General features: G+C 43.8%; 1 protein-coding gene across 3 annotated transcripts in view; it reads right to left on the bottom strand.

Annotated features, from left to right (window-relative positions):
• Positions 1-25,212, bottom strand: part of LOC115139295 (pleckstrin homology domain-containing family G member 1) — a 132,741-nt gene that overhangs the window by 24,505 nt on the left and 83,024 nt on the right. For all 3 annotated transcript variants that reach the window (XM_029676497.2, XM_029676499.2, XM_029676498.2), the window contains exons 3-5: positions 17,928-18,028; positions 17,253-17,322; positions 20-66 (exon numbers count right to left, since the gene is read on the bottom strand). In XM_029676497.2, coding sequence (XP_029532357.2) covers positions 20-66; positions 17,253-17,322; positions 17,928-18,028 — 218 coding nt within the window. The remainder of the gene's footprint in view (positions 1-19; positions 67-17,252; positions 17,323-17,927; positions 18,029-25,212) is intronic.

The raw sequence follows: 25,212 nt of genomic DNA on the forward strand, positions 1-25,212 counted from the left end.
CATAGTTGAGGTTGCTTACCTTGGATAGTTGGTGCAGTACTGAGTGTAAATGTGGAACTCTTCACTCTGGGAAAGAAAGACAAAATATTTACATTAATGTTACATTAGCATCAGTCCCTGATCAAATAATTACATTCACGTTACATTGGCATCAGTACCTGAAATCACTCATACCAGTAGCAGCAGCAGGAGGAAATAAACTATTCTCCCTAGAACCAACCTAAATTCCTCTATTGACTAGACAATTTTTAGAACCTTGTAAAATGTGTGCCAACAGGGAAGAGTGAGAGTGAGTTTCCAGTAAATGGAGTGTTTGTGTCAAGGGGAAGGTTACACTGGGTGAGTCAGTGGTCAAGCGTTCCTGAGGATAGATTAAAGAGGTCTCTCACATCAGTTTAAAGGCAAAGAATGAACGTGAACCTTGATTACAAGTATCCATGTCTTAAAGCTTCAATCAGCAGTTGAAACGGTAAGAAAGCATTCTCTCCGCCCGTTTCGGTAAAAAGCTGAGGGACGGGGCTGGAGAAATGTAACCACTCTCAAATTCATAGTTCTCAACTTCTCAGCTATGGATGCAAGGACTGACCATCAATGATATCACATGTATAGTTTTAACCATGTTTTGAGGCTATACTATACAAGTGTTTGTTTACATGTATTTTGTGTACAAACATTGGAATAAAACAAGCTTATATTTTGGTTTCTGATGGGGTACGACAGTTGAACTAAGCTCATGAGGACTTTATAAGTAATATTTTGAAGAATCAGTGGGTACATATCATTAATTTATGAGTACCAAAATGTGTGTAGCAACTTCTGATTGACCCTTTAAAAGGCAATGTTGAGCGCTATATGCTGTGGACACTGATTTTCCCCACCACTTTAATTTGTCCGTTTCCACCTCTCATGCCTCCCTGCACTTCAAAGACATCAGAGGCAGCATGACTTATCAAAGCTGGAATGAACCTCACTCTCCTCCCTATCCCTTTTTCTCTACCTCCATCACGCTGAATGTCTCTTCTGTTCACGCTCTTTCACTCTTGATCACAGTCTCTCACTACTTATGCCATTACATATCTTCTACCATCTCTCCCTCTCTCATGTTCCGTCTCTAGCCCTCTAGCTTTCATATCCCTCTCCATCTCTCCATACCCTCCTTCCTTTGTCATCCCCTCCACTTGCTGTCGAGCATTCACATGACCCTAGAGTTGCGTAACTGATAATAGCCCTGGTCCTTGTGTTCATCATGTGTCCATAAATACTCTGGGTTAGGCCAGAAACAGGAAGTGGACAGTTATCACAGGAAACAGCATCATAAACACAGAGGAAAGATGACTGGGGAGCTGTCTGGTTCCTGTGGCTCTGCATATGAACACTCATACTCTACAAACACCGTACACACTCGAGAACAAGTGATGCCATCAACACACACGGGCATACAGTCACAAAGGTACAATTATAGAAATACAGCAGAGGCCACACCCTTCTATTCATACCAAAAATAACTCCCATGCACGCGCCCGCACACACGTATGAAGACACCCCTTCAAATTTGTGGATTCTGCAATTTCAGCCACACCCGTTGCCGACAGGTGTATAAAACAGAGCACACAGCCATGCAATCTCCATAGCCAAACGTTGGTAGTTGAATGGCCTTACTTAAGAACTCTGACTTTCAACGTGGCACCGTCATAGGACGCAACAAGTCTGTTCATCACATTTCTGCACTGCTAAAGCCACCCCAGTCAACTGAAAGTGATGTTATTGTGAAGTGGAAACGTCTAGGAGCAACAAAGGCTCAGCCGCGAAGTGGTGAGCCACACAAGCTCACAGAACGGAACCGGCGAGTGCTGAAGTGCGTACAAATCATCTCACGGAGTTCCAAATGTTCTCTGGAAGCAAGGTCAGCACAATAACTGTCCGTAAGCAGCTTCATGAAATGGGTTTTACTGTCCGAGCAGCCGCACACAAGCTTAAGATCAACATGCGCAATGCCAAGCGTTGGCTCGATAGGTGTAAAGCTCACCGACGTTGGACTCTGGAGCAGTGGAAACACGTTCTCTGGAGTGATGAATCACGCTTCACCATCAGGCAGTCTGAAGAACAAATCTGGGTTTGGTAGATGGCAGGAGAACGCTACCTGCCCGAATGCATAGTGCCAACTGTAAAATTCGGTGGAGGAGAAATAATGGACTAGGGCTGTTTTTCATGGTTCGGGCTAGGCCACTTAGTTCCAGTGAAGGGAAATCTTAAACGCAACAACATACAAAGACATTGTAGACGATTCTGTGCTTCCAACTTTGTGGCAACAGTTTGGAGAAGGCCCTTTCCTGTTTCAGCATGACAATGCCCCCATGCAAAAAAGCGAGGTCCATATAGAAATTATTTGTCGAGATTGGTGTGGAAGAACTTGACTTGCCTGCACACAGCCCTGACCTCAACCCCATTGAACACCTATGGGATGAATTGGAACGCCGACTGCGAGCCAGACCTAATCGCCCAACATCAGTGACCGACCTCACTAATGCTCGTGGCTGAATGGAAGCAAGTCCCCTGTGACATAGAAGTCCGTCACTGGCCGTGGGCAGCATTTGGTTCTTTAACGCACACACATATTCATCACTCCTCCCTGCGCCATTATAAGATAAGTTAACAATGTGGGTCGACACACAAATTAACTTCTGTCTTGGTGCATGCATTTCACACTTGTCAATGTTCATATTTGAGAGATACAATAATTATTATACTTATCAATGTTGTGGATGAGCGCATTGTTTGTTTGTTCTGTTCCTCTCTCTCCATCTCTGTAGCTTCCGGGTATGCTGGAAAAGGACCCGAGCTAAGGGAATTGGGTTGGCTTTATAGTGCCTGTCCCAAATGGCTCATTAATGCATATGGGCATATTGAAAGATATTGTCAGTAGTGATGTAATGTTGTAAATGTTATGTTGTGATATTGTTTAAAACCGTGTTGCAATGTATATCCTTTAGTATGTTTAGTTCATGGAAAATGTAGGTTTGTATTGTTAATTGATTAATTAATTAGGGTTAATTGTTCTGAGGGGAGGGGCTAGCCCTACAAAAGGAGCCTCTCAGTCAGAGAGAGGCATTTTGGATTGAGCTGTGGATGGGGCAGCATTGTTTTTAAGCTGTCCCATAAGGTAGACGTTGATGGCAGTACTGTTGTTTTTTGTTCCGGAATCACTTGTAAATAAACACCTTTGCACAGAAGAACTTTTGCGGCTCCGCCATCTTTTTATTTAGATAGAGGTTAGGTTATCCAGTTTAGCCTTCTGGCCTACTCTACGTGACACCCCGCAGCAATGTTCCTACATCTAGTGGAAAGACTTCCCAGAAGAGTGGAACGGTGGGACCAACTCCATATTAATGCCCATTATTTTGGAATGAAATGTTCAAAAAGGCAGGTGTACACAAACTTTTAGTGTACATACATACATACATACATACTATAGTACACGTGTATGTGTGAACACACACACACAAACACTGCCTGGAGGTTCTCCGTGGGAAAAGCAGTAAATTGAAGAGCAGGCTTCTCTTTAGTCTCTAACAGTCTGCCACCAGAGAGCCAGCTAAACACAACCAGATGTCCCACCAATACACACACACTCCTAATACACACACTCTCTCCATCCTAACATGTACTCTGTGACCCAAAAACAGCAAACCAGTCACAGAAATAGAACAAATCTATAAAATATTGCCCTTGTAAAAGTAAATGAACTCATCCACTATATATGGGTCTCAACCCATAAATATATAGTATATATGCACCCTTGTGGGGCCCCAGTGTTGAGGGTCAGCGAAGTGGAGATGTTGTTTCCTACCTTCACCCCCTGGGGTCGGTCCATCAGAAAGTCCAGGGCCCAATTGCACAGGGCAGGGTTGAGACCCAGGGCCTCCAGCTTAATGATGAGCTTTGATAGTCTATGGTGTTGAATTCTGAGCAATGAACAGCATTCTAACATAAGTAGTCCTCTTGTCCAGATGTGTGCAGTGTGATGGCGATTGCATCGTCTGTGGACCTGTTGGGGCGGTATGCAAACTGAAGTGGGTCTAGGGTGGCAGGTAAGGTGGAGGTGATATGATCCTTGACTAGTCTCTCAAAGCATTTCATGATGACAGAAGGTGAGTGCTACGGGGCGATAGTCATTTATTTCAGGTATCTTTGCCTTCTTGGGTACAGGAAAAATGGTGGCCATCTTGAAGCATGTGGGGATAGAAGACTGGGATAGGGAGCGATTGAATATGTCCGTAAACACAACAGCCAGTTCGTCTGCGCATGCTCTGAGGACACGGCTAGGGATGCGGTCTGGGCCAGCAGCGCTGTGAGGGTTAACACGTTTAAATGTCTAACTCACGACGGCTACAGAGAAGGAGAGGGGGCCCGCAGTCCTTGTTAGCAAGCAGTGGCGGTGGAACTGAAATTATCCTCAAAGCAGGCAAAGAAGCTGTTTAGTTTGTCTGGAAGCAATTCGTCGTTGTCCGTGACGTGGCTAGTTTTCTTTTTGTAGTCTGTAATTGCCTGTAGATCCTGCCACATACACAGTGTCTGAGCCGTTGAATTGCAATTCCACTTTGTCCCTGTACCGACATTTTGCTTGTTTGATTGCCTTGTAGAGAGAATAACTACACTGTTAATAACTACATGGCCATATTCCCAGTCCTCTTTCCATGGTTAAATGCAGTGGTTCGCGCTTTCAGTGTTGCACAAATTCCTTCCATCCATCTATGGTTTTTGTTTAGGGTAGGTTTCTAATAGTCACAATCCGGTGGCTATACCGACTCAGACAACATATCCGGAGAGAGCCATGTTTCTGTGAAACAGAGAATGTTACAATCTTTGATGTCTCTCTGGAAGGCAACCCTTGCCCTAATTTCATCCACCTTGGTGTCTAGAGACTGGACATTGGTGAGGAGTATACAAGTGTGGTTCCCACCGTGAAGCATGGACGAGGAGATGTGATGGTACTTTGCTGTTGACACTGTCAAAGATTTATTTATGAACCAATGCAAACTTAACCAGCATGGCTACCACAGCATTCTGCAGCGATACGCCATCCCATCTGGTTTGTGCTTAGTGGGACTATCATTTGTTTTTCAACAGGACAATCACCCAAAACACACCTCCAGGCTGTGTAAGGGCTATTTGACCAAGAAAGAGAGTGACAGAGTGCTGCATCAGATGACCTTGCCTCCACAATCACCCGACCTCAACCCAATTGAGATTATTTTGAATGAATTGGACTGCGGAGTGAAGGGAAAGCAGCCAACATGTGCTCAGCATATGTGGGCACTCCTTCAAGACTGTAAGAAAAGCATTCCTCACATAGCTGGTTAAGAGAGTGTGCAAAGCTGTCATCAAGGGGAAGGGTGGCTATTTTGAAGAATCTAAAATATATTTAGATTTTGTCAACACTTTTTTGGTTAATACATGATTCCATGTGTGCTATTTCATAGTTTTGATGTCTTCACTATTATTCTACAATGTAGAAATAATAAAAATAATGAAAAACCCTTGAGAGTCCAAACTTTTGACTGGTTTGCGCACATGCACCCACACACACCAACCAAAGTATATCCAGTACATTGGGTCCTCCTGATTGAGTCCTAAACCACAGCAGGCATTTACACAGTATGTGTGTGTGTGTGTGTGTGTGTGTGTGTGTGTGTGTGTGTGTGTGTGTGTGTATATATATATGCTATTTAGCAGATGCTTTTATCCAAAGCGACTTAGTCATGCGTGCATACATTTAGCATATTGGGTGGCCCCGGAAATTGAACCCACTACCCTGGCATGTCAAATGCCAAGCTCTACCAACTGAGCTACAAAGGACCACAGTAGAAACCCTGACATCAGAGACCTGGCCGTGTGGTGCCAGGACAAGTACCTCTCCCTCAACCTGATCAAGACAAAGGAGATGATTGTGGACTACAGGAAAAGTGGAGTCCACAATCAGAGGAGCATGTTGACAGCTTCAAGTTCCTTGGTGTCCACATCACCAACAAACGATCATGGTCCAAACACAATAAGACAGTCGTGAAGAAGGCACGACAAAACCTATTCCCCCTCAGGAGACTGAAAAGTTTTGGCATGGGTCCTCAAAAAGTTTTACAGCTGCACCATCGAGAGCATGGTATCACTGCCTGGTATGGTAACTGCTCGCCCTCCGACCGCAAGGCACAACAGAGGGTAGTGTGTATGGCCCAGTATGTCACTGGGGCCAAGCTTCCTGCCATCCAGGACCTCTATACCAGGCGGTGTCAGAGGAAGGCCCTAAAATTGTTAAAGACTCCAGCCACCCTAGTCATAGACAATTCTCTCTGCTGCCGCACGGCAAGCGGTACCGGAGCGCAAAGTCAAGGTCCAAAAGGCTTCTCAACAGCTTCTACCCCCAAGCCATAAGACTCCTGAACAGCTAATCGAAGGGCTACCCAGACCCCTCTTTTACGCTGCTACTCTGTTTATTATCCATGCATAGTCACTTTAACTCTACCTACATGTACCTATTACCTAGACTAACCGGCACATTGACTCTGTACCGGTACGCCCTGGATATAGCCTCACTAGTGTTATTTTACTGCTGCTCATTAATTATTTGTTACCTTTATTTTCATATATATTTTCATATATATATATACATTTTTTTTTGTCCAAGATGGCGTAGCAGTAAGTCGTCCTGTCGTCCCGTCCCTGTATATATCACATCTTTTTCTTTTTTTTAACATATTTTTCTTCGCATACCTCTTTAAAAACATTTTGCTAAACCTAAGCTTCCAAATACTCTCCTGCAACCCGCCTCACCCAATGTAGCTATTTTTCCCAAAGTATTTATATTTACTTCGGAACCGGAACCCCTCAACTGAAGCTAGCCAGCTAATCCACCAGCTATGCTAGCGGTCTTCAGCTAACCGGTCATCAGCTAACCTTTAGCCCGGAAAGCTCTCGCCAGTTCGAACAACGCGACCCTAACCAGAGCACAACGGACCTATTTATTTTTCATCCCCGGATTCCCACCGCAAACGGAACATTTTTCAGCTGGATCTTCACAACTAGCTATCTAGCTAAACTGCAACCCCGGATGATTACCCCTGGCTAGCGTTTCCACCCACTTAGCCTGAAGCTAGCCCGGACAGAGCACCTGTAGCATACTCCTGGGCTACAATACCCGGGCCCACGACCGGTCTGTCAATGTCACCGCATGAAGAGGAATAAACAGACTCACCCCATCGCGACATCCCCCAAAGGCTAACTCTCTAGCCCTCGCTATCTCCCTGCTTGCTAATTCGGCCTGCTAACTGCTAGCTTGTCTAGCTCCGGTCCGCTAACTGCTACCTTGTCTAGCCCGGGCCTACGAACTGTTAGCTTGTTAGCACAGTCCTGCTAACCGTCTGAATCACCGCGTCCCAAACACTCTCTGGACCCATTTACTTTCTATCTCTTTTTGATTTTTTATTTGTTTATACCTTCCGGAAACCTGCCTCACCCAATGTGATACGGAATCGCTATTATTTTTAATTTTTAGAACACACTCAAGAACCTCCAGACGCTAACCAGCTAACTAGCTACAAGCTATTTAGTCATTGTTAGTTTTTTTAACCTGGATAACACTCGCCAGTCCAGCTTCCCTGCCCATCCACCGCTGCCCCCTGGACACTGATCTCTTGGCTACATAGCTGACGCACGCTGGACTGTCCATTAATCACGGTACTCCATTCTGCTTGTTTGTTTTATCTGTCGGCCCCGTTGCCTAGTCAACGCCATTTTACCTGCTGTTTGTTGTGCTAGCTGATTAGCCTCGCCTACTGTTTTAGCTAGCTTTCCCAATTCAACACCTGTGATTACTGTATGCCTCGCTGTATGTCTCTCTCAAATGTCAATATGCCTTGTATACTGTTGTTCAGGTTAGTTATCATTGTTTTAGTTCACAATGGAGCCCCTAGTTCCACTCTTCATACCCCTGTTACCTCCTTTGTCCCACCTCCCACACATGCGGTGACCTCACCCATTACAACCAGCACGTCCAGAGATACAACTCTCTCATCATCACCCAGTGCCTGGGCTTACCTCCGCTGTACTCGCACCCCACCATACCCCTGTCTGCGCATTATGCCCTGAATATATTCTACCATGCCCAGAAACCTGCTCCTCTTATTCTCTGCCCCCAACGCTCTAGGCGACCAGTTTTGATAGCCTTTAGCCGCACCCTCATACTACTCCTTCTCTGTTCCGCGGGTGATGTGGAGGTAAACCCAGGCCCTGCATGTCCCCAGGCACCCTCATTTGTTGACTTCTGTGATCGAAAAAGCCTTGGTTTTATGCATGTCAACATCAGAAGCCTCCTCCCTAAGTTTGTTTTACTCACTGCTTTAGCACACTCTGCTAACCCTGATGTCCTTGCCGTGTCTGAATCCTGGCTCAGGAAGGCCACCAAAAATTCAGAGATTTCCATACCAAACTATAACATCTTCCGTCAAGATAGAACTGCCAAAGGGGGAGGAGTTGCAGTCTACTGCAGAGATAGCCTGCAAAGTAATGTCATACTTTCCAGGTCCATACCCAAACAGTTCGAACTACTAATTTTGAAAATTACTCTCTCCAGAAATAAGTCTCTCACTGTTGCCGCCTGCTACCGACCACCCTCAGCTCCCAGCTGTGCCCTGGACACCATTTGTGAATTGATCGCCCCCCATCTAGCTTCAGAGTTTGTTCTGTTAGGTGACCTAAACTGGGATATGCTTAACACCCCGGCAGTCCTACAATCTAAGCTAGATGCCCTCAATCTCCCTCAAATCATCAAGGAACCCACCAGGTACAACCCTAACTCTGTAAACAAGGGCACCCTCATAGACGTCATCCTGACCAACTGGCCCTCCAAATACACCTCCGCTGTCTTCAACCAGGATCTGAGCGATCACTGCCTCATTGCCTGTATCTGCCACGGAGCCGCAGTCAAACGACCAGCCCTCATCACTGTCAAACGCTCCCTAAAACACTTCTGTGAGCAGGCCTTTCTAATCGACCTGGCCCGGGTATCCTGGAAGGACATTGACCTCATCCCGTCAGTTGAGGATGCCTGGTCATTCTTTAAAAGTAACTTCCTCACCATTTTAGATAAGCATGCTCTGTTCAAAAAATGCAGAACCAAGAACAGATACAGCCCTTGGTTCACTCCCACCTGACTGCCCTCGACCAGCACAAAAACATCCTGTGGCGGACTGCAATAGCATCGAATAGTCCCTGTGATATGCAACTGTTCAGGGAAGTCAGGAACCAATACACGCAGTCAGTCAGGAAAGCTAAGGCCAGCTTCTTCAGGCAGAAGTTTGCATCCTGTAGCTCCAACTCCAAAAAGTTCTGGGACACTGAAGTCCATGGAGAACAAGAGCACCTCCTCCCAGCTGCCCACTGCACTGAGGCTAGGTAACACGGTCTCCACCGATAAATCCATGATTATCGAAAACTTCAATAAGCATTTCTCAACGGCTGGCCATGCCTTCCGCCTGGCTACTCCAACCTCGGCCAACAGCTCCGCCCCCCGCAGCTACTCGCCCAAGCCTCTCCAGGTTCTCCTTACCCAAATCGAGATAGCAGATGTTCTGAAAGAGCTGCAAAACCTGGACCCGTACAAATCAGCTGGGCTTGACAATCTGGACCCTCTATTTCTGAAACTATCCGCCGCCATTGTCGCAACCCCTATTACCAGCCTGTTCAACCTCTCTTTCATATCGTCTGAGATCCCCAAGGATTGAAAGCTGCCGCAGTCATCCCCTCTTCAAAGGGGGAGACACCCTGGACCCAAACTGTTATAGACCTATATCCATCCTGCCCTGCCTATCTAAGGTCTTCGAAAGCCAAGTCAACAAACAGGTCACTGACAATCTCGAATCCCACCGTACCTTCTCCGCTGTGCAATCTGGTTTCCGAGCCGGTCACGGGTGCACCTCAGCCACACTCAAGGTACTAAACGATATCATAACCGCCATCGATAAAAGACAGTACTGTGCAGCCGTCTTCATCGACCTTGCCAAGGCTTTCGACTCTGTCAATCACCATATTCTTATCGGCAGACTCAGTAGCCTCGGTTTTTCGGATGACTGCCTTGCCTGGTTAACCAATTACTTTGCAGACAGAGTTCAGTGTGTCAAATCGGAGGGCATGCTGTCCGGTCCTCTGGCAGTCTCTATGGGGGTGCCACAGGGTTCAATTCTCGGGCCGACTCTTTTCTCTGTATATATCAATGATGTTGCTCTTGCTGCGGGCGATTCCCTGATCCACCTCTACGCAGACGACACCATTCTATATACTTTCGGCCCGTCATTGGACACTGTGCTATCTAACCTCCAAACGAGCTTCAATGCCATACAGCACTCCTTCCGTGGCCTCCAACTGCTCTTAAACGCTAGTAAAACCAAATGCATGCTTTTCAACCGATCGCTGCCTGTACCCGCATGCCCGACTAGCATCACCAACCTGGATGGTTCCGACCTTGAATATGTGGACATCTATAAGTACCTAGGTGTCTGGCTAGACTGCAAACTCTCCTTCCAGACTCATATCAAACATCTCCAATCGAAAATCAAATCAAGAGTCGGCTTTCTATTCCGCAACAAAGCCTCCTTCACTCACGCCGCCAAGCTTACCCTAGTAAAACTGACTATCCTACCGATCCTCGACTTCGGCGATGTCATCTACAAAATGGCTTCCAACACTCTACTCAGCAAACTGGATGCAGTCTATCACAGTGCCATCCGTTTTGTCACTAAAGCACCTTATACCACCCACCACTGCGACCTGTATGGTCTAGTCGGCTGGCCCTCGCTACATATTCGTCGCCAGACCCACTGGCTCCAGGTCATCTACAAGTCCATGCTAGGTAAAGCTCCGCCTTATCTCAGTTCACTGGTCACGATGGCAACACCCATCCGTAGCACGCGCTCCAGCAGGTGTATCTCACTGATCATCCCTAAAGCCAACACCTCATTTGGCCGCCTTTCGTTCCAGTACTCTGCTGCCTGTGACTGGAACGAACTGCAAAAATCGCTGAAGTTGGAGACTTTTATCTCCCTCACCAACTTCAAACATCAGCTATCTGAGCAGCTAACCGATCGCTGCAGCTGTACATAGTCCATCGGTAAATAGCCCACCCAATTTACCTACCTCATCCCCATACTGTTTTTATTTATTTACTTTTCTGCTCTTTTGCACACCAATATCTCTACCTGTACATGACCATCTGATCATTTATCACTCCAGTGTTAATCCTCAAAATTGTAATTATTTGCCTACCTCCTCATGCCTTTTGCACACATTGTATATAGACTGCCCCTTTTTTCTACTGTGTTATTGACTTGTTAATTGTTTACTCCATGTGTAACTCTGTGTTGTCTGTTCACACTGCTATGCTTTATCTTGGCCAGGTCGCAAATGAGAACTTGTTCTATGTGTATATATATATATATATATACACACACATATACAGTGCCTTGCGAAAGTATTCGGCCCCCTTGAACTTTGCGACCTTTTGCCACATTTCAGGCTTCAAACATACAGATATAAAACTGTATTTTTTTGTGAAGAATCAACAACAAGTGGGACACAATCATGAAGTGGAACGACATTTATTGGATATTTCAAACTTTTTTAACAAATCAAAAACTGAAAAATTGGGCGTGCAAAATTATTTAGCCCCTTTACTTTCAGTGCAGCAAACTCTCTCCAGAAGTTCAGTGAGGATCTCTGAATGATCCAATGTTGACCTAAATGACGAATGATGATAAATACAATCCACCTGTGTGTAATCAAGTCTCCGTATAAATGCACCTGCACTGTGATAGTCTCAGAGGTCCGGTAAAAGCGCAGAGAGCATCATGAAGAACAAGAAACACACCAGGCAGGTCCAAGATACTGTTGTGAAGAAGTTTAAAGCCGGATTTGGATACAAAAAGATTTCCCAAGCTTTAAACATCCCAAGGAGCACTGTGCAAGCGATAATATTGAAATGGAAGGAGTATCAGACCACTGCAAATCTACCAAGACCTGGCCGTCCCTCTAAACTTTCAGCTCATACAAGGAGAAGACTGATCACTCTGGATGAACTGCAGAGATCTACAGCTGAGTTGGGAGACTCTGTCCATAGGACAACAATCAGTCGTATATTGCACAAATCTGGCCTTTATGGAAGAAGAAAGCCATTTCTTAAAGATATCCATAAAAAGTGTCGTTTAAAGTTTGCCACAAGCCACCTGGGAGACACACCAAACATGTGGAAGAAGGTGCTCTGGTCAGATGAAACCAAAATTTAACTTTTTGGCAACAATGCAAAACGTTATGTTTGGCGTAAAAATTTTTAAAAAAAGCAACACAGCTCATCACCCTGAACACACCATCCCCACTGTCAAACATGGTGGTGGCAGCATCATGGTTTGGGCCTGCTTTTCTTCAGCAGGGACAGGGAAGATGGTTAAAATTGATGGGAAGATGGATGGAGCCAAATACAGGACCATTCTGGAAGAAAACCTGATGGAGTCTGCAAAAGACCTGAGACTGGGACGGAGATTTGTCTTCCAACAAGACAATGATCCAAAACATAAAGCAAAATCTACAATGGAATGGTTCAAAAATAAACATATCCAGGTGTTAGAATGGCCAAGTCAAAGTCCAGACCTGAATCCAATCGAGAATCTGTGGAAAGAACTGAAAACTGCTGTTCACAAATGCTCTCCATCCAACCTCACTGAGCTCGAGCTGTTTTGCAAGGAGGAATGGGAAAGTCTCTCGATGTGCAAAACTGATAGAGACATACCCCAAGCGACTTACAGCTGTAATCGCAGCAAAAGGTGGCGCTACAAAGTATTAACTTAAGGGGGCTGAATAATTTTGCACGCCCAATTTTTCAGTTTTTGATTTGTTAAAAAAGTTTGAAATATCCAATAAATGTCGTTCCACTTCATGATTGTGTCCCACTTGTTGTTGATTCTTCACAAAAAAATACAGTTTTATATCTTTATGTTTGAAGCCTGAAATGTGGCAAAAGGTCGCAAAGTTCAAGGGGGGCGAATACTTTCGCAAGGCACTGTACAATTGAAGTCAGAAGTTAACATACACTTAGGTTGAAGTCATTAAAACTCGTATTCAACCACTCCACAAATTTCTTGTTAACAAACTATAGTTCTGGCAAGTCGGTTAGGACATCTACTTTGTACATGACACAAGTACATTTTTCAACAATTGTTTAAAGACAGATTTCACATAATTCACTGTATCCCAATTCCAGAGGCTCAGAAGTTTACATACACTAAGATGACTGTGCCTTTAAACAGCTTGGAAAATTACAGAAAATTATGTCATGGCTTTAGAAGCTCCGATAGGCTAATTGACATCGTCTGAGTCAATTGGAGGTGTACCTGTGGATGTATTTCAAGGCAAACCTTCAAACTCAGGGCCTGTTTGCTTGACATCATGGGAAAATCAAACGAAATCAGCCAATACCTCAGAAAATAAATTGTAGACCTCCACAAGTCTGGTTCATCTTTGGGAGTAATTTCCAAATGCCTGAACGTACCACGTTCATCTGTACAAATAATAGTACGCAAGTATAAACACCATGGGACCACGCTGCAATCATACCGCTCAGGAAGGAGACGCATTCTGTCTCCTAGAGAGGAACGTACTTGGTGCGAAAAGTGCAAATCAATCCCAGAACAGCAGCAAAGGACCTTGTGAAGATGCTGGAGGAAACAGGTATAAAAGTATCTATATCCACAGTAAAGCGAGTCCTATATTGACATAACCTGAAGTCTGCGCAGCAAGGAAGAAGCCACTGATCCAAAACTGCCATAAAAAAGCCAGACTACAGTTTGCAACTGCACGTAGGGACAAAGATCGTACTTTCTAGAGAAATGTCCTCTGGTCTGATGAAACAAAAACAGAACTGTTTGGCAATAATAACCGTCATTATGTTTGGATAACAAAGTCAAGGTAGTGGAGTGGCCATCACAAAGACCTGACCTCAATCCTATAGAAAATTTGTGGGCAGAACTGAAAAAGCGTGTGCGAGCAAGGAGGCCTACAAACCTGACTCAGTTACACCAGCTCTGTCAGGAGGAAGTTTAAATTGTTTAAGGCAATGCTACCAAATACTAATTGAGTGTATGTAAACTTCTGACCCACTGGGAATGTGATGAAATAAATAAAAGCTGAAATATATCTCTACTATTATTCTGACATTTCACATTCTTAAAATAAAGTTGTGATCTTAACTGACCTAAGACAGGGAATTTTTACTAGGATTAAATGTCAGGAATTGTGAAAAACTGAGTTGAAACGTATTTGGCTAAGGTGTATGTAAAACGTCCGACTTCACCTGTATGAAAATATATATATTATTTATTTTTAATGAACACTTTTTTCTTAACTTCTTAAAGCATTGTTGGTTAAGGGCTTGTCAGTAAGCATTTCACTGTATGGTCTACACCTGTTGTATTCGGCGCATAACAACTTGCATTCGGGCAGGTAGCGTTCTCCTGCCATCTACCAAACCCAGATTTGTTCTTCAGACTGCCAGATAGTGAAGCGTGATTCATCACTCCAGAGAACGTGTTTCCACTGCTCCAGAGTCCAACGTCGGTGACAAATAACGTTTGATAATACAGCAAGGCAGAGATGGAATCTGTGATTTCTGCTCATCTTTGATCTGTGAGGACATTTTCTAAATTACATTACCAATCACTCCTGATATAACATAGATATAGATTAATAGTAGGGACATTTGTATTCGAATACTTGTGTGAATATTCATTTCTACGGGAATGTTTATATATTCCCATTTTTAAACAGATTCTAACACTGAAAAGGTGTTTTCTAAATTAGATTCAAATATCCATGTGACGTTGTTACATTCAAAGATATACCATGACATATATAATTATTAATTAAATAAAACAAAAACCTTTCCAACGTAGTTATGACAAGCATGGTGCCTTCACGTGCGTAGCTTGTTGTTTATCTTGGCCAAAGAGGCTCAAGATAAATGTGTAGCAAGTGGAGTGAGAGTTCACTAATGCAATACAAGATGGAATCAAATCTTAGTGAAATGAGAAGGAGTAGGCTATAACAAGCAACCAATCAGTATAGCTGTTTTATCTAAATGGGGTTGGAGAGAAAGCACAGCATGTGGCCTCAATTAGCCTGGCTAGCTATAGCTGGCTGGCTTTGCTATTTAGCTAGCTTCTCTAGGCTACTCCAGTCAAGACAGGCACTGTTATATGGGATGATAAATAACATTGTGGTTGCTACAAGTTAGCTATTCTTGGCATCTCTCTCCTTCCGTCTGCTCGCTACACACACAACATGTACTTTGAATATGCAACAATTCAGGATACTATTCGAACAGTGAAATTGTTTAAAACCCCCATCCCTAATTAATAGTGAAGTTTAGATCATCTCAGAACAGCAAGGCAGAGACGGAACCTGAGGATTTCTGCTGAGGTACCATAGATTTAGATATAGTACATCAGACTGTGCTGCTCATCATTATTATGATAGGACTAAACCATTATGGGATGTTATATTGTAATTGGTTTTGCTTCTGTATCGACCGGCTGGCATGCTGAGGGGTCTAGACTGGCGAGAGGAGCTATGGGTTAGGAGATCAGCTAAACGCTGAAGAGGAAAGATTGTTTTCTACCAGATGATAAAACATTATGATCTTGTTTTAATTGCGCAACAGTGGTGCAGTCAGCATGTAGGGACCCATAAAGACTAGGCTGCTTACTCAACACATTTCACTGAAAGCAGGGTAAGGAACATAAGGACAGATAGACGATTATCTCCAAGAGGAGGAGGGGGGTTAGGGATTTATGGTCTGTTTTTTCACTCCTTCAAACACTTTGCCGAGTTGTGACTAAGTTGGGGGGGGGATTGTCTGCAATGAACAAATGTTTCCAGGCAGTTGTCTGGCTACTGACCCAACACCAATTCATGACCCACACACACACTACAATAATCAAGGAACGTTTCTAAATGCACGCAACCTCTATTGTATGGTCACGTAACAGTGATGGCACACACTACTTTGGATAACTGCAATCAAAAGAGTGTGCAGGATTGAATCTGTACTAAATATGTAAGTAAACACACATTTAACATGTGTAAAGTGACTCTGATAAGGCCACCTACAAACCACGGAGGCCCTTGATTCATTAATAGTGTATTGTAAAATATACTAAAGAAAAATATAAAACGCAACATGTAAAGTCAGCTTCATGTTTCATGAGCTGAAATAAAAGATCCCAGAAATGTTCCATACGCACAAAAAACATCTTTCTCTCAAATGTTGTGCACAAATTTGTTAACATCCCTGTTAGTGAGGATTTCTCCTTAACCAAGATAATCCATACACCTGACAGGTGTGGCATATCAAGAAACTGATTAAACAGTATGATCATTGCACAGGTGCACCTTGTGCTAGGGACAATAAAAGGCCACACTAAAATATATAGTTTTGTCACACAACACAATGTTGTCGCAAGATTTGAGGGAGCGTGCAATTGGCATGCTGACTGCAGGAATGTCCACCAGAGTTGTTGCCAAATCAATTTTGAATTCAGACTGTAAAGCAACAACATGTGGATTAAGTCAAGGGGTATGAATACTTTTGAAGTGATTTATTGTGGTATGGGGATGATGAATATGTGGAGCACGGACTGGGTAACTATACAAATTCAACAAGAGCACTATCGTACACACTGGCACAGACCGCAGTGAAATGACTAGTGTGTTTGTGCATGTCCAGATTACTGTGTACTTATGGTGGTATTGGTAGAGATATGTCTGTTGAGTAAGTGTTAGTATGCAGTTATCATGAAATAGAATGATTTAATGTAGAAAAGGATTGGAAAGACCAAACACAGTTACACACACACACACACACACACACACACACACAGAGAGAGGGATAAGAGAAACGAGAGGAGAATATTTTTTATCTCAGGTGTTGAAGTATTACCATTAGCCCTCACCAGTAAATGGTGACTAGACATTTTGCCGGCCTTTAAATTTCCTCAGAAATTGTGCTTCTCTGTCAGTATGATGAAGTACAATTTTGGTTAGTTTGTAACCTAAATAATGTTGTGTGTGTTACATATTCTGGAGTGTTTTTTGTTCCGAACCAGCTGTTCAGACAGGCTTCAACAAGAAAGAAAAAGAGAAAAGAAGAGAAAGAGACCTACCTTGGCTACGAAACACTCTGCAATGGCCACAGGGTCCGAATTACACTTTTCCAGGTCATGAAGCAGATCTCTGTAAACCCCAAAAATGATCACATCAGCATATCAGTACTTTAACCACTTGCACACCACACACTTAATTCAATCATTGGAATACAAACTGAGAGTTACACACTTACCAAACTGCTCTTTGTTATAAACAGCAAAAATGTTCAGGAACAAATATAACTTGGGATACAGTATTAGGTCCTAGGGTACTCTGCTTAAAACAAAAAGTCACTTCCGTGAATTGAAATAGGTTGTGTGTGTGTGTTCTTATTGGTTGATGGATATATGGTCAACTGGTGTAGCCATTGTTACATGTCTAGGGAATGAGGTCATTGTGACGGTTTGTAAGGAGTTTGTGTCAAACCAAACTCCCTCACTATGTGAATTCTCCCTAGGTTTTTCTCTCCCTCCCTGTGTTGCTGTGTGTCTTTATGTGACAGCTGAGTCAGTGACTAGGCATCCAGCAGACCTGATGGTTTTGAACATACACTCCTCAGATGGACAAAACAACGTTGATTGGTCACTGGCCCCCTCACACATCGACAGGTGAGACAAACTGTCCTCATTCTGTAGATTCTTTGGATACTGCACTCTGTATTTGTTTGTGTGTGTGTGTGTGTGTGTGTTTACCTGTTGAAGTGGTAGATGTCTCGGATGTTCCCGAATAGAGAGCCTCTCTCCTCTGAGCTCAGTGCCAGACAAGACTGGTTACTGATACACTCCAGGTAATCCTACAGAGAGAGAGAAAAATATGTTTTTTGAGAAACAATGTATGTGACTTTATGCAATTGTACTTTCGACTTCTAAATGTATGGTTTTTGAAATACATTGCCAATTACAGAATATATTTCATGCCAATAAAGCATATTGAATTGAGTGAAAGTGAGCGAGAGCAACAGACACACAGACAGAGACGCAGAGAAAGAGACAGCGACAGAGAGATATGGAAAGAGCGAGAGGGACAGCAAGAGGCAGCGACAGACAGAGACACGGAGAGAGCAAGGTTAGTTATGAACCCCACATCAAAGTGTTTTGAGGAATATCTCAACAAGTCATGCGAGAGGGACAGTATGACTGACATGCTCCCTGGCGTCATTCTACCAACCCCCCACCAACACGCACTCTGAACACACACTATGAACACACTCTCCACTTATAAAAACACAGCATCGTAAACACTTTGAGACCACATACACTTCTCACACGTATTCAACACACATTCAATCTGCTTTAGACGAAGAGCATTCTAATCTAGTAAAACAACTGGGCCCACAGCCCACTTCTCCCTGACTTCAGTCCAGTCTTAACCCACCTACTTAACTAGAGACTATTCAGTGGGTACTCCTCTTTGTCCAGATGGCTGTTTGACCAGCACAGCAAAATGTCTAAGGGCCTACAGTATTCACAGATGGACAGTGTCCAAAGCTAATAGGATAGAATACACTGGTGAGAGGCTTGTAGAGAAGTGTTTAAGGAACTGAGGCTGTGTCTGTTCAGACAGTATCTTATCTCACCATCTCAGCCATCAGTCATGACATGTTCAGCTACCAATAGTGATTATACGCCTCAGCATTCTCTCCACGCGTACACAGACATGGTACCGCGCGCATACGCGCACACACACAAACTGTCTCTCCCTCATCCTGTTTCTCCTCTCGATCTCATTGACAGATGGGATAAGTACATTCTACAGTTGAAGTCGGAAGTTTACATACACTTAGCTTGGAGTCAGTAAAACTCGTTTTCAACCACTCCACAAATTTCTTGTTAACAAACTAGTTTCGGCAAGTCGGTTCAGACATCTACTTTGTTCATGACACAAGTAATTTCCATTTATAATTCACCCAATTCCATTGGGTCAGAAGTTTACATACACCAAGTTGACTGTGCCTTTCAACAGCTTGGAAAATTCTAGAAAATTATGTAATGGCTTTAGAAGCTTCTGATAGGCTAATTGACATAATTTGAGTCAATTGGAGGTGTACCTGTGGATGTATTTCAAGGCCTTCCTTTAAACTCAGTGCCTCTTTGCTTGACATCATGGGAAAATCAAAAGAAATCAGCAAAGACCCCAGAAAAAAAATTGTAGACCTCCACAAGTCTGGCCGTCATACTGCTCAGTGAGGAGATGCATTCTGTCTCCTAGAGATGAACGTACTTTGATGCGAAAAGTGCAAATCAATACCAGAACCACAGCAAAGGACCTTGTGAAGATGCTGGAGGAAACGGGTACAAAAGTATCTATATCCACAGTAAAACGAGTCCTATATCGACATAACCTGAAAGGCTGCTCAGCAAGGAAGAAGCCGATGCTCCAAAACCACCATAAAAAAGCCAGACTACTGTTTGCAACTGCACATGGCGACAAAGGTCATACTTTTTGGAGAAATGTCATCTGGTCTGATGAAACAAAAATAGAACTGTTTGGCCATAATGACCATTGTTATGTTTGGAGGAAAAGGGGGGAGGCCTGTAAGCCGAAGAACACCATCCCAACCGTGAAGCACGGGGGTGGCAGCATCATGTTGTGGGGGTGCTATGCTGCAGGAGGGACTGGTGCACTTCACAAAATAGATGGCTTCATGAGGTAGGAAAATTATGTGGATATATTGAAGCAACATCTCAAGACATCAGTCAGGAAGTTAAAGCTTGGTCGCAAATGGGTCTTCCAAATGGACAATGACCCCAAGCATACTTCCAAAATTGTGGCAAAATGGCTTCAGGACAACAAAGTCAAGTTATTGGAGTGGCCATCACAAAGCCCTGACCTCAATCCTATAGACAATTTGTGGGCAGAACTGAAAAAGCGTGTGCGAGCAAGGAGGCCTACAAACCTGACTCAGTTACACCAGCTCTGTCAGAAGGAATGGGTCAAAATTCACCCAACTTATTGTGGGAAGCTTGTGGAAGGCTACGCAAAAAGTTTTACTCAAATTAAACCATTTAACCTGTTGAGTGTAGGGGGCAGTATTTTGATGTTTGGATGAAAAACAAACCCAAATGAAACTGCCTATTTCTCAGGCCCAGAATCTAGAATATGCATATAATTGTCCGATTAGGATAGAAAACACTAAAGTTTCCAAACCTTACAGTTAACTAGTCCAATGCTCTAACCACCTGCCTCACAAGGAAACCTGCCTGTTACGCGAATGCAGTAAGAAGCCAAGGAAAGTTGCTAGCTAGCATTAAACTCATCTTATAAAAAAAAACAGTCATAATCACTAGTTATAACTACACATGGTTGGTGATATTACTAGTTTATCTAGCGTGTCCTGCGTTGCATATAATCGATGCAGTGCGCATTCGCGAAAAAGGACTGTCGTTGCTCCAACGTGTACCTATCCATTAACATCAATGCCTTTCTTAAAATCAATACACAGAAGTGTATATTTTAAACCTGCATATTTAGCTAAAAGAAAGGTTAGCAGGCAATATTAACCAGGTGAAATTGTGTCAATTCTCTTGCGTTCATTGCACGCAGAGTCAAGGTATATGCAATAGTTTGGGCCGCCTGGCTCGTTGAACTAATTTGCCAGAATTTTTACGTAATTATGACATAACATTGAAGGTTGTGCAATGTAACAGCAGACTTATGGATGCCACCAGTTCTATATAATACGGAACGGTTCCGTATTTCACTGAAAGAATAAACGTTTTGTTTTCGAAATGATAGTTTCCGGATCCTAAGGCTTCTATTTCTGTGTGTTATTATGTTATAATTAAATCTATGATTTGATAGAGCAGTCTGACTGAGCGATGGTAGGCCGCAGCAGGCTCGTAACTGTTCATTCAACCTCACTTTAGTGCGTTTTGCCAGCAGCTCTTCGCAATGCTTCAAGCATTGCGCTGTTTATGACTTCAAGCCTATCAACTCCCGAGATTAGGCTGGTGTAACGATGTGATGTGAAATGGCTAGCTAGTTAGCGGGGTGCGCGCTAATAGCGTTTCAAACGTCACTCGCTCTGAGACTTGGAGTAGTTGTTCCCCTTGCTCTGCATGGGTAACGCTGCTTCGAGGTTGGCTGTTGTTGATGCGTTCCTGGTTCGAGCCCAGGTAGCGGCGAGGAGAGGGATGGAAGCTATACTGTTACACTGGCAATACTAAAGTGCCTATAAGAACATCCGATAGTCAAAGGTATATGAAATACAAATCGTATAGAGAGAAAGAGTCCTATAATTCCTATAATAACTACAACCTAAAACTTCTTACCTGGGAATATTGAAGACTCATGTTAAAAGGAACCACCAACTTTCATGTGTTTTCATGTTCTGAGCAAGGAACTTAATTATACGTTAGCTTTTCTTACATGATACATATTTCACTTTTACTTTCTTCTCCAACACTTTGTTTTTGTATTATTTAACCTCTTTCAGCTAGGGGGCGCTATTTTTATGTTTGGAAAAATAACGTTGCCAATGTAAACGGCCTATTTCTCAGGCCCATATGCTAGAATATGCATATAATTGACAGATTAGGATAGAAAACTCTAAAGTTTCCAAAACGGTCAAAGTGTTGTCTGAGTATAACAGGACTGATATTGCAGGCGAAACCTGAGGAAAATCAAACCAGGAAGTGGCTTCTATTTTGAAAGCTCCATGTTCCATAGCCTGCCTTCGCTCCATTTAAAGGGATATCAACCAGATTTCTTTTCCTATCGCTTCCTCAAGGTGTCAACAGTCTTTAGACATAGTTTCAGGCTTTTATTTTGAAAAATGAGCGAGAAAGAAAACATGGCGTTGGTGGATAGCTGGGTGATCCCATGAGTTTTGCTTGCGCAGCAGAGTGGGGCAGCCATTGACTCTCCCTCTCCTACTGAAAAAGAGACAGTGCCGGTTGATATATTATCGATTATATATTTTAAAAACAACCTGAGGATTGATTATAAAAAACGTTTGACATGTTTCTGTGGACATACTATTTGCGTTGTCGTGACCGCTCGAGCCTGTGGATTTCTGAACATAACGCGCCAAACAAACAGAGGTATTTCGGATACAAAAATCATCTTTATGGAACAAAAGGAACATTTGTGTAACTGGGAGGCTCGTGATGAAAGGCTCGATGATGAAAATTACAGGCCTCTCTCATATTTTTAAGTGGGAGAACTTGCACAATTGGTGGGTGCATCTACCATGTACTACTCACATACAGTTACAGTGCATCTGGAACGTATCCTGACCCCTTGACTTTTTCCACATTTATTTACATTACTGCCTTATTCTAAAATGTATTGAATTGTTTTTTACCCTCATCAATTTACACACAATACTCCATAATGACAAAGCAAAAAAACTACTTAGACATTTTTGCAAATGTATTAAAAATAAAAAACTGAAATAGTACATTTACATAAGTATTCAGACCCTTGACTCAGTACTTTGTTGACGCACGTCAGCCTTAAGTCTTCTTGGGTATGACGCTACAAGCTTGGCACATCTGTATTTGGGGAGTTTCTGCCATTCTTCTCTGCAGATCCTCTCAAACTCGGTCAGGTTGGATGGGGAGTGTTTGCTGCACCGACACAATCCTGTCTCGGAGCTCTACGGACAATTCATTCGACCTCATGGCTTGGTTTTTACTCTGACATGCACTGTCAACTGTGGGACCTTATATAGACAGGTGTGTGCCTTTCCAAATGATGTCCAATAAATTGAGTTTACCACAAATTGTAGAAACATCAAGGATTATCAATGGAAACAAGATGCACCTGAGCTCAATATCGAGTCTCATAGCAAAGGGTCTGAACACTTATGCAAAGAAGGTACCTGTTTTTGATTTGAAAACATTTCTAAAAACATGTTTTCACTTTGTCATTATGGGGTATTGTGTGTATCTTGTTGGGATGCACTGTATATATACATGCATTATGTGCCACACACACACACAAAAACCACTACACACATATATGCACATACCAATACAAACACACTGCTTGTGCAGGCCACATCACCGTCCGTCGTTGACAGATGGAGCGCAGGTGAGCCCACAGGAGTCTGGTTAATTATTTGTGTTTGGGCAATCACCCCCTCTAACCCTGCAGAAAGCACCACGCAAGGGATTCTGGGTAATGGGTGGAGGGTGACAACTCTGATGGCGAGTGGCCACAGTGGATAGTAGCACTATACTGTACATTGGTGGTGGTGAATATGATGGTGAATGAGTGCGATGTGTTACACCCACTTAATGGGACCTACTGACAAGCACTAGATATAGCAGGGCAGTCTGCTCTGAATGTAATCCACTGATGATGAAGAGCGTAAATGTTGGAAGTCTTAACAGAGATTGACATCAATAAGGGGGGAGAAAGGGGTAAATTATGGTCCTGTCTAAAAGTGTAGTGGGAGAGTGGGTGTCCGGCCGCATAGATCTGATAAAGGGGTCTTGAGTAGTTAGGGGGGTCCAGGTCTAAGGGGAGTATACGTCTTTAAAGTGATCTCTGCTCAGTGTTTAGCTAACCTACTTTAGACATTGTTATTACAGCTCTAAATCCCTCTTCCTACAGCACCGCTCTCCCATTCCTATTCTCCTCACCCTGAATGGAGCGAGGAGGGATGGTGGGGGTAGGGACATCCATCTTGGTCCCTGTGACAAGGTGGGAGGGGTGAGGAAACCGTTTCTCCGACAACTCACCCACCCCCTCTATCTCTTTCTGAAAGGACCAATTTCCTGCTGGTTGGGAACTCTGACGACAACTCTTCCACCCAAATCAACTTCTCCTGTATATGGGTGTTGTCTATGAACACTCTGGACACGTCTTGACCCCCGTTCTTTCTTACACAGGTCCTGACTGGTATGATGCTGTTCAGTAATATACTAGTATGTGTCCTCCTACACTGCAGTGTTCCATCCAGTCCTCCAGCAGTCCCAACAGGGTTTCATCTCCGGCAGTCCCAACAGGGTTTCATCTCCGACAGTCCCAACAGGGTCTCATCTCCGACAGTCCCAACAGGGTCTCATCTCCGACAGTCCCAACAGGGTCTCATCTCCGACAGTCCCAACAGGGTCTCATCTCCGACAGTCCCAACAGGGTCTCATCTCCGACAGTCCCAACAGGGTCTCATCTCCGACAGTCCCAACAGGGTCTCATCTCCGACAGTCCCAACAGGGTCTCATCTCCGACAGTCCCAACAGGGTCTCATCTCCGACAGTCCCAACAGGGTCTCATCTCCGACAGTCCCAACAGGGTCTCATCTCCGACAGTCCCAACAGGGTCTCATCTCCGACAGTCCCAACAGGGTTTCATCTCCGACAGTCCCAACAGGGTTTCATCTCCGACAGTCCCAACAGGGTTTCATCTCCGACAGTCCCAACAGGGTTTCATCTCCGACAGTCCCAACAGGGTTTCATCTCCGACAGTCCCAACAGGGTTTCATCTCCGACAGTCCCAACAGGGTTTCATCTCCGACAGTCCCAACAGGGTTTCATCTCCGACAGTCCCAACAGGGTTTTATCTCCGACAGTCCCAACAGGGTTTCATCTCCGACAGTCCCAACAGGGTTTCATCTCCAGCAGTCCCAACAGGGTTTCATCTCCAGCAGTCCCAACAGGGTTTCATCTCCAGCAGTCCCAACAGGGTTTCATCTCCAGCAGTCCCAACAGGGTTTCATCTCCTGCAGTCCCAACAGGGTTTCATATCCAGCAGTCCCAACAGGGTTTCAACGCCAGCAGTCCCAACATAATATTTTTGTTTTAGTCCTGGGCAAACTCACCTGATTCAACTCACTGACGGCTTGATGATTAGTTGACAAGTTGAATCAGGTGTGCTTGTCCAGGGCTACAACAACAATATGTACTGTTGGGGGTACTGGAGGAATGGAGTAGGGAAACACTGCATGCGCTGTCCTACTGTTTGCATCTCACCTAACAGTCTGAAAATGTACCCCTGTGCTGTATGTAGGTTTAGTGATAGCTGGTGTCT

Source organism: Oncorhynchus nerka, linkage group LG13 (assembly GCF_034236695.1).
Source record: "Oncorhynchus nerka isolate Pitt River linkage group LG13, Oner_Uvic_2.0, whole genome shotgun sequence".
Taxonomy (NCBI): domain Eukaryota; kingdom Metazoa; phylum Chordata; class Actinopteri; order Salmoniformes; family Salmonidae; genus Oncorhynchus; species Oncorhynchus nerka.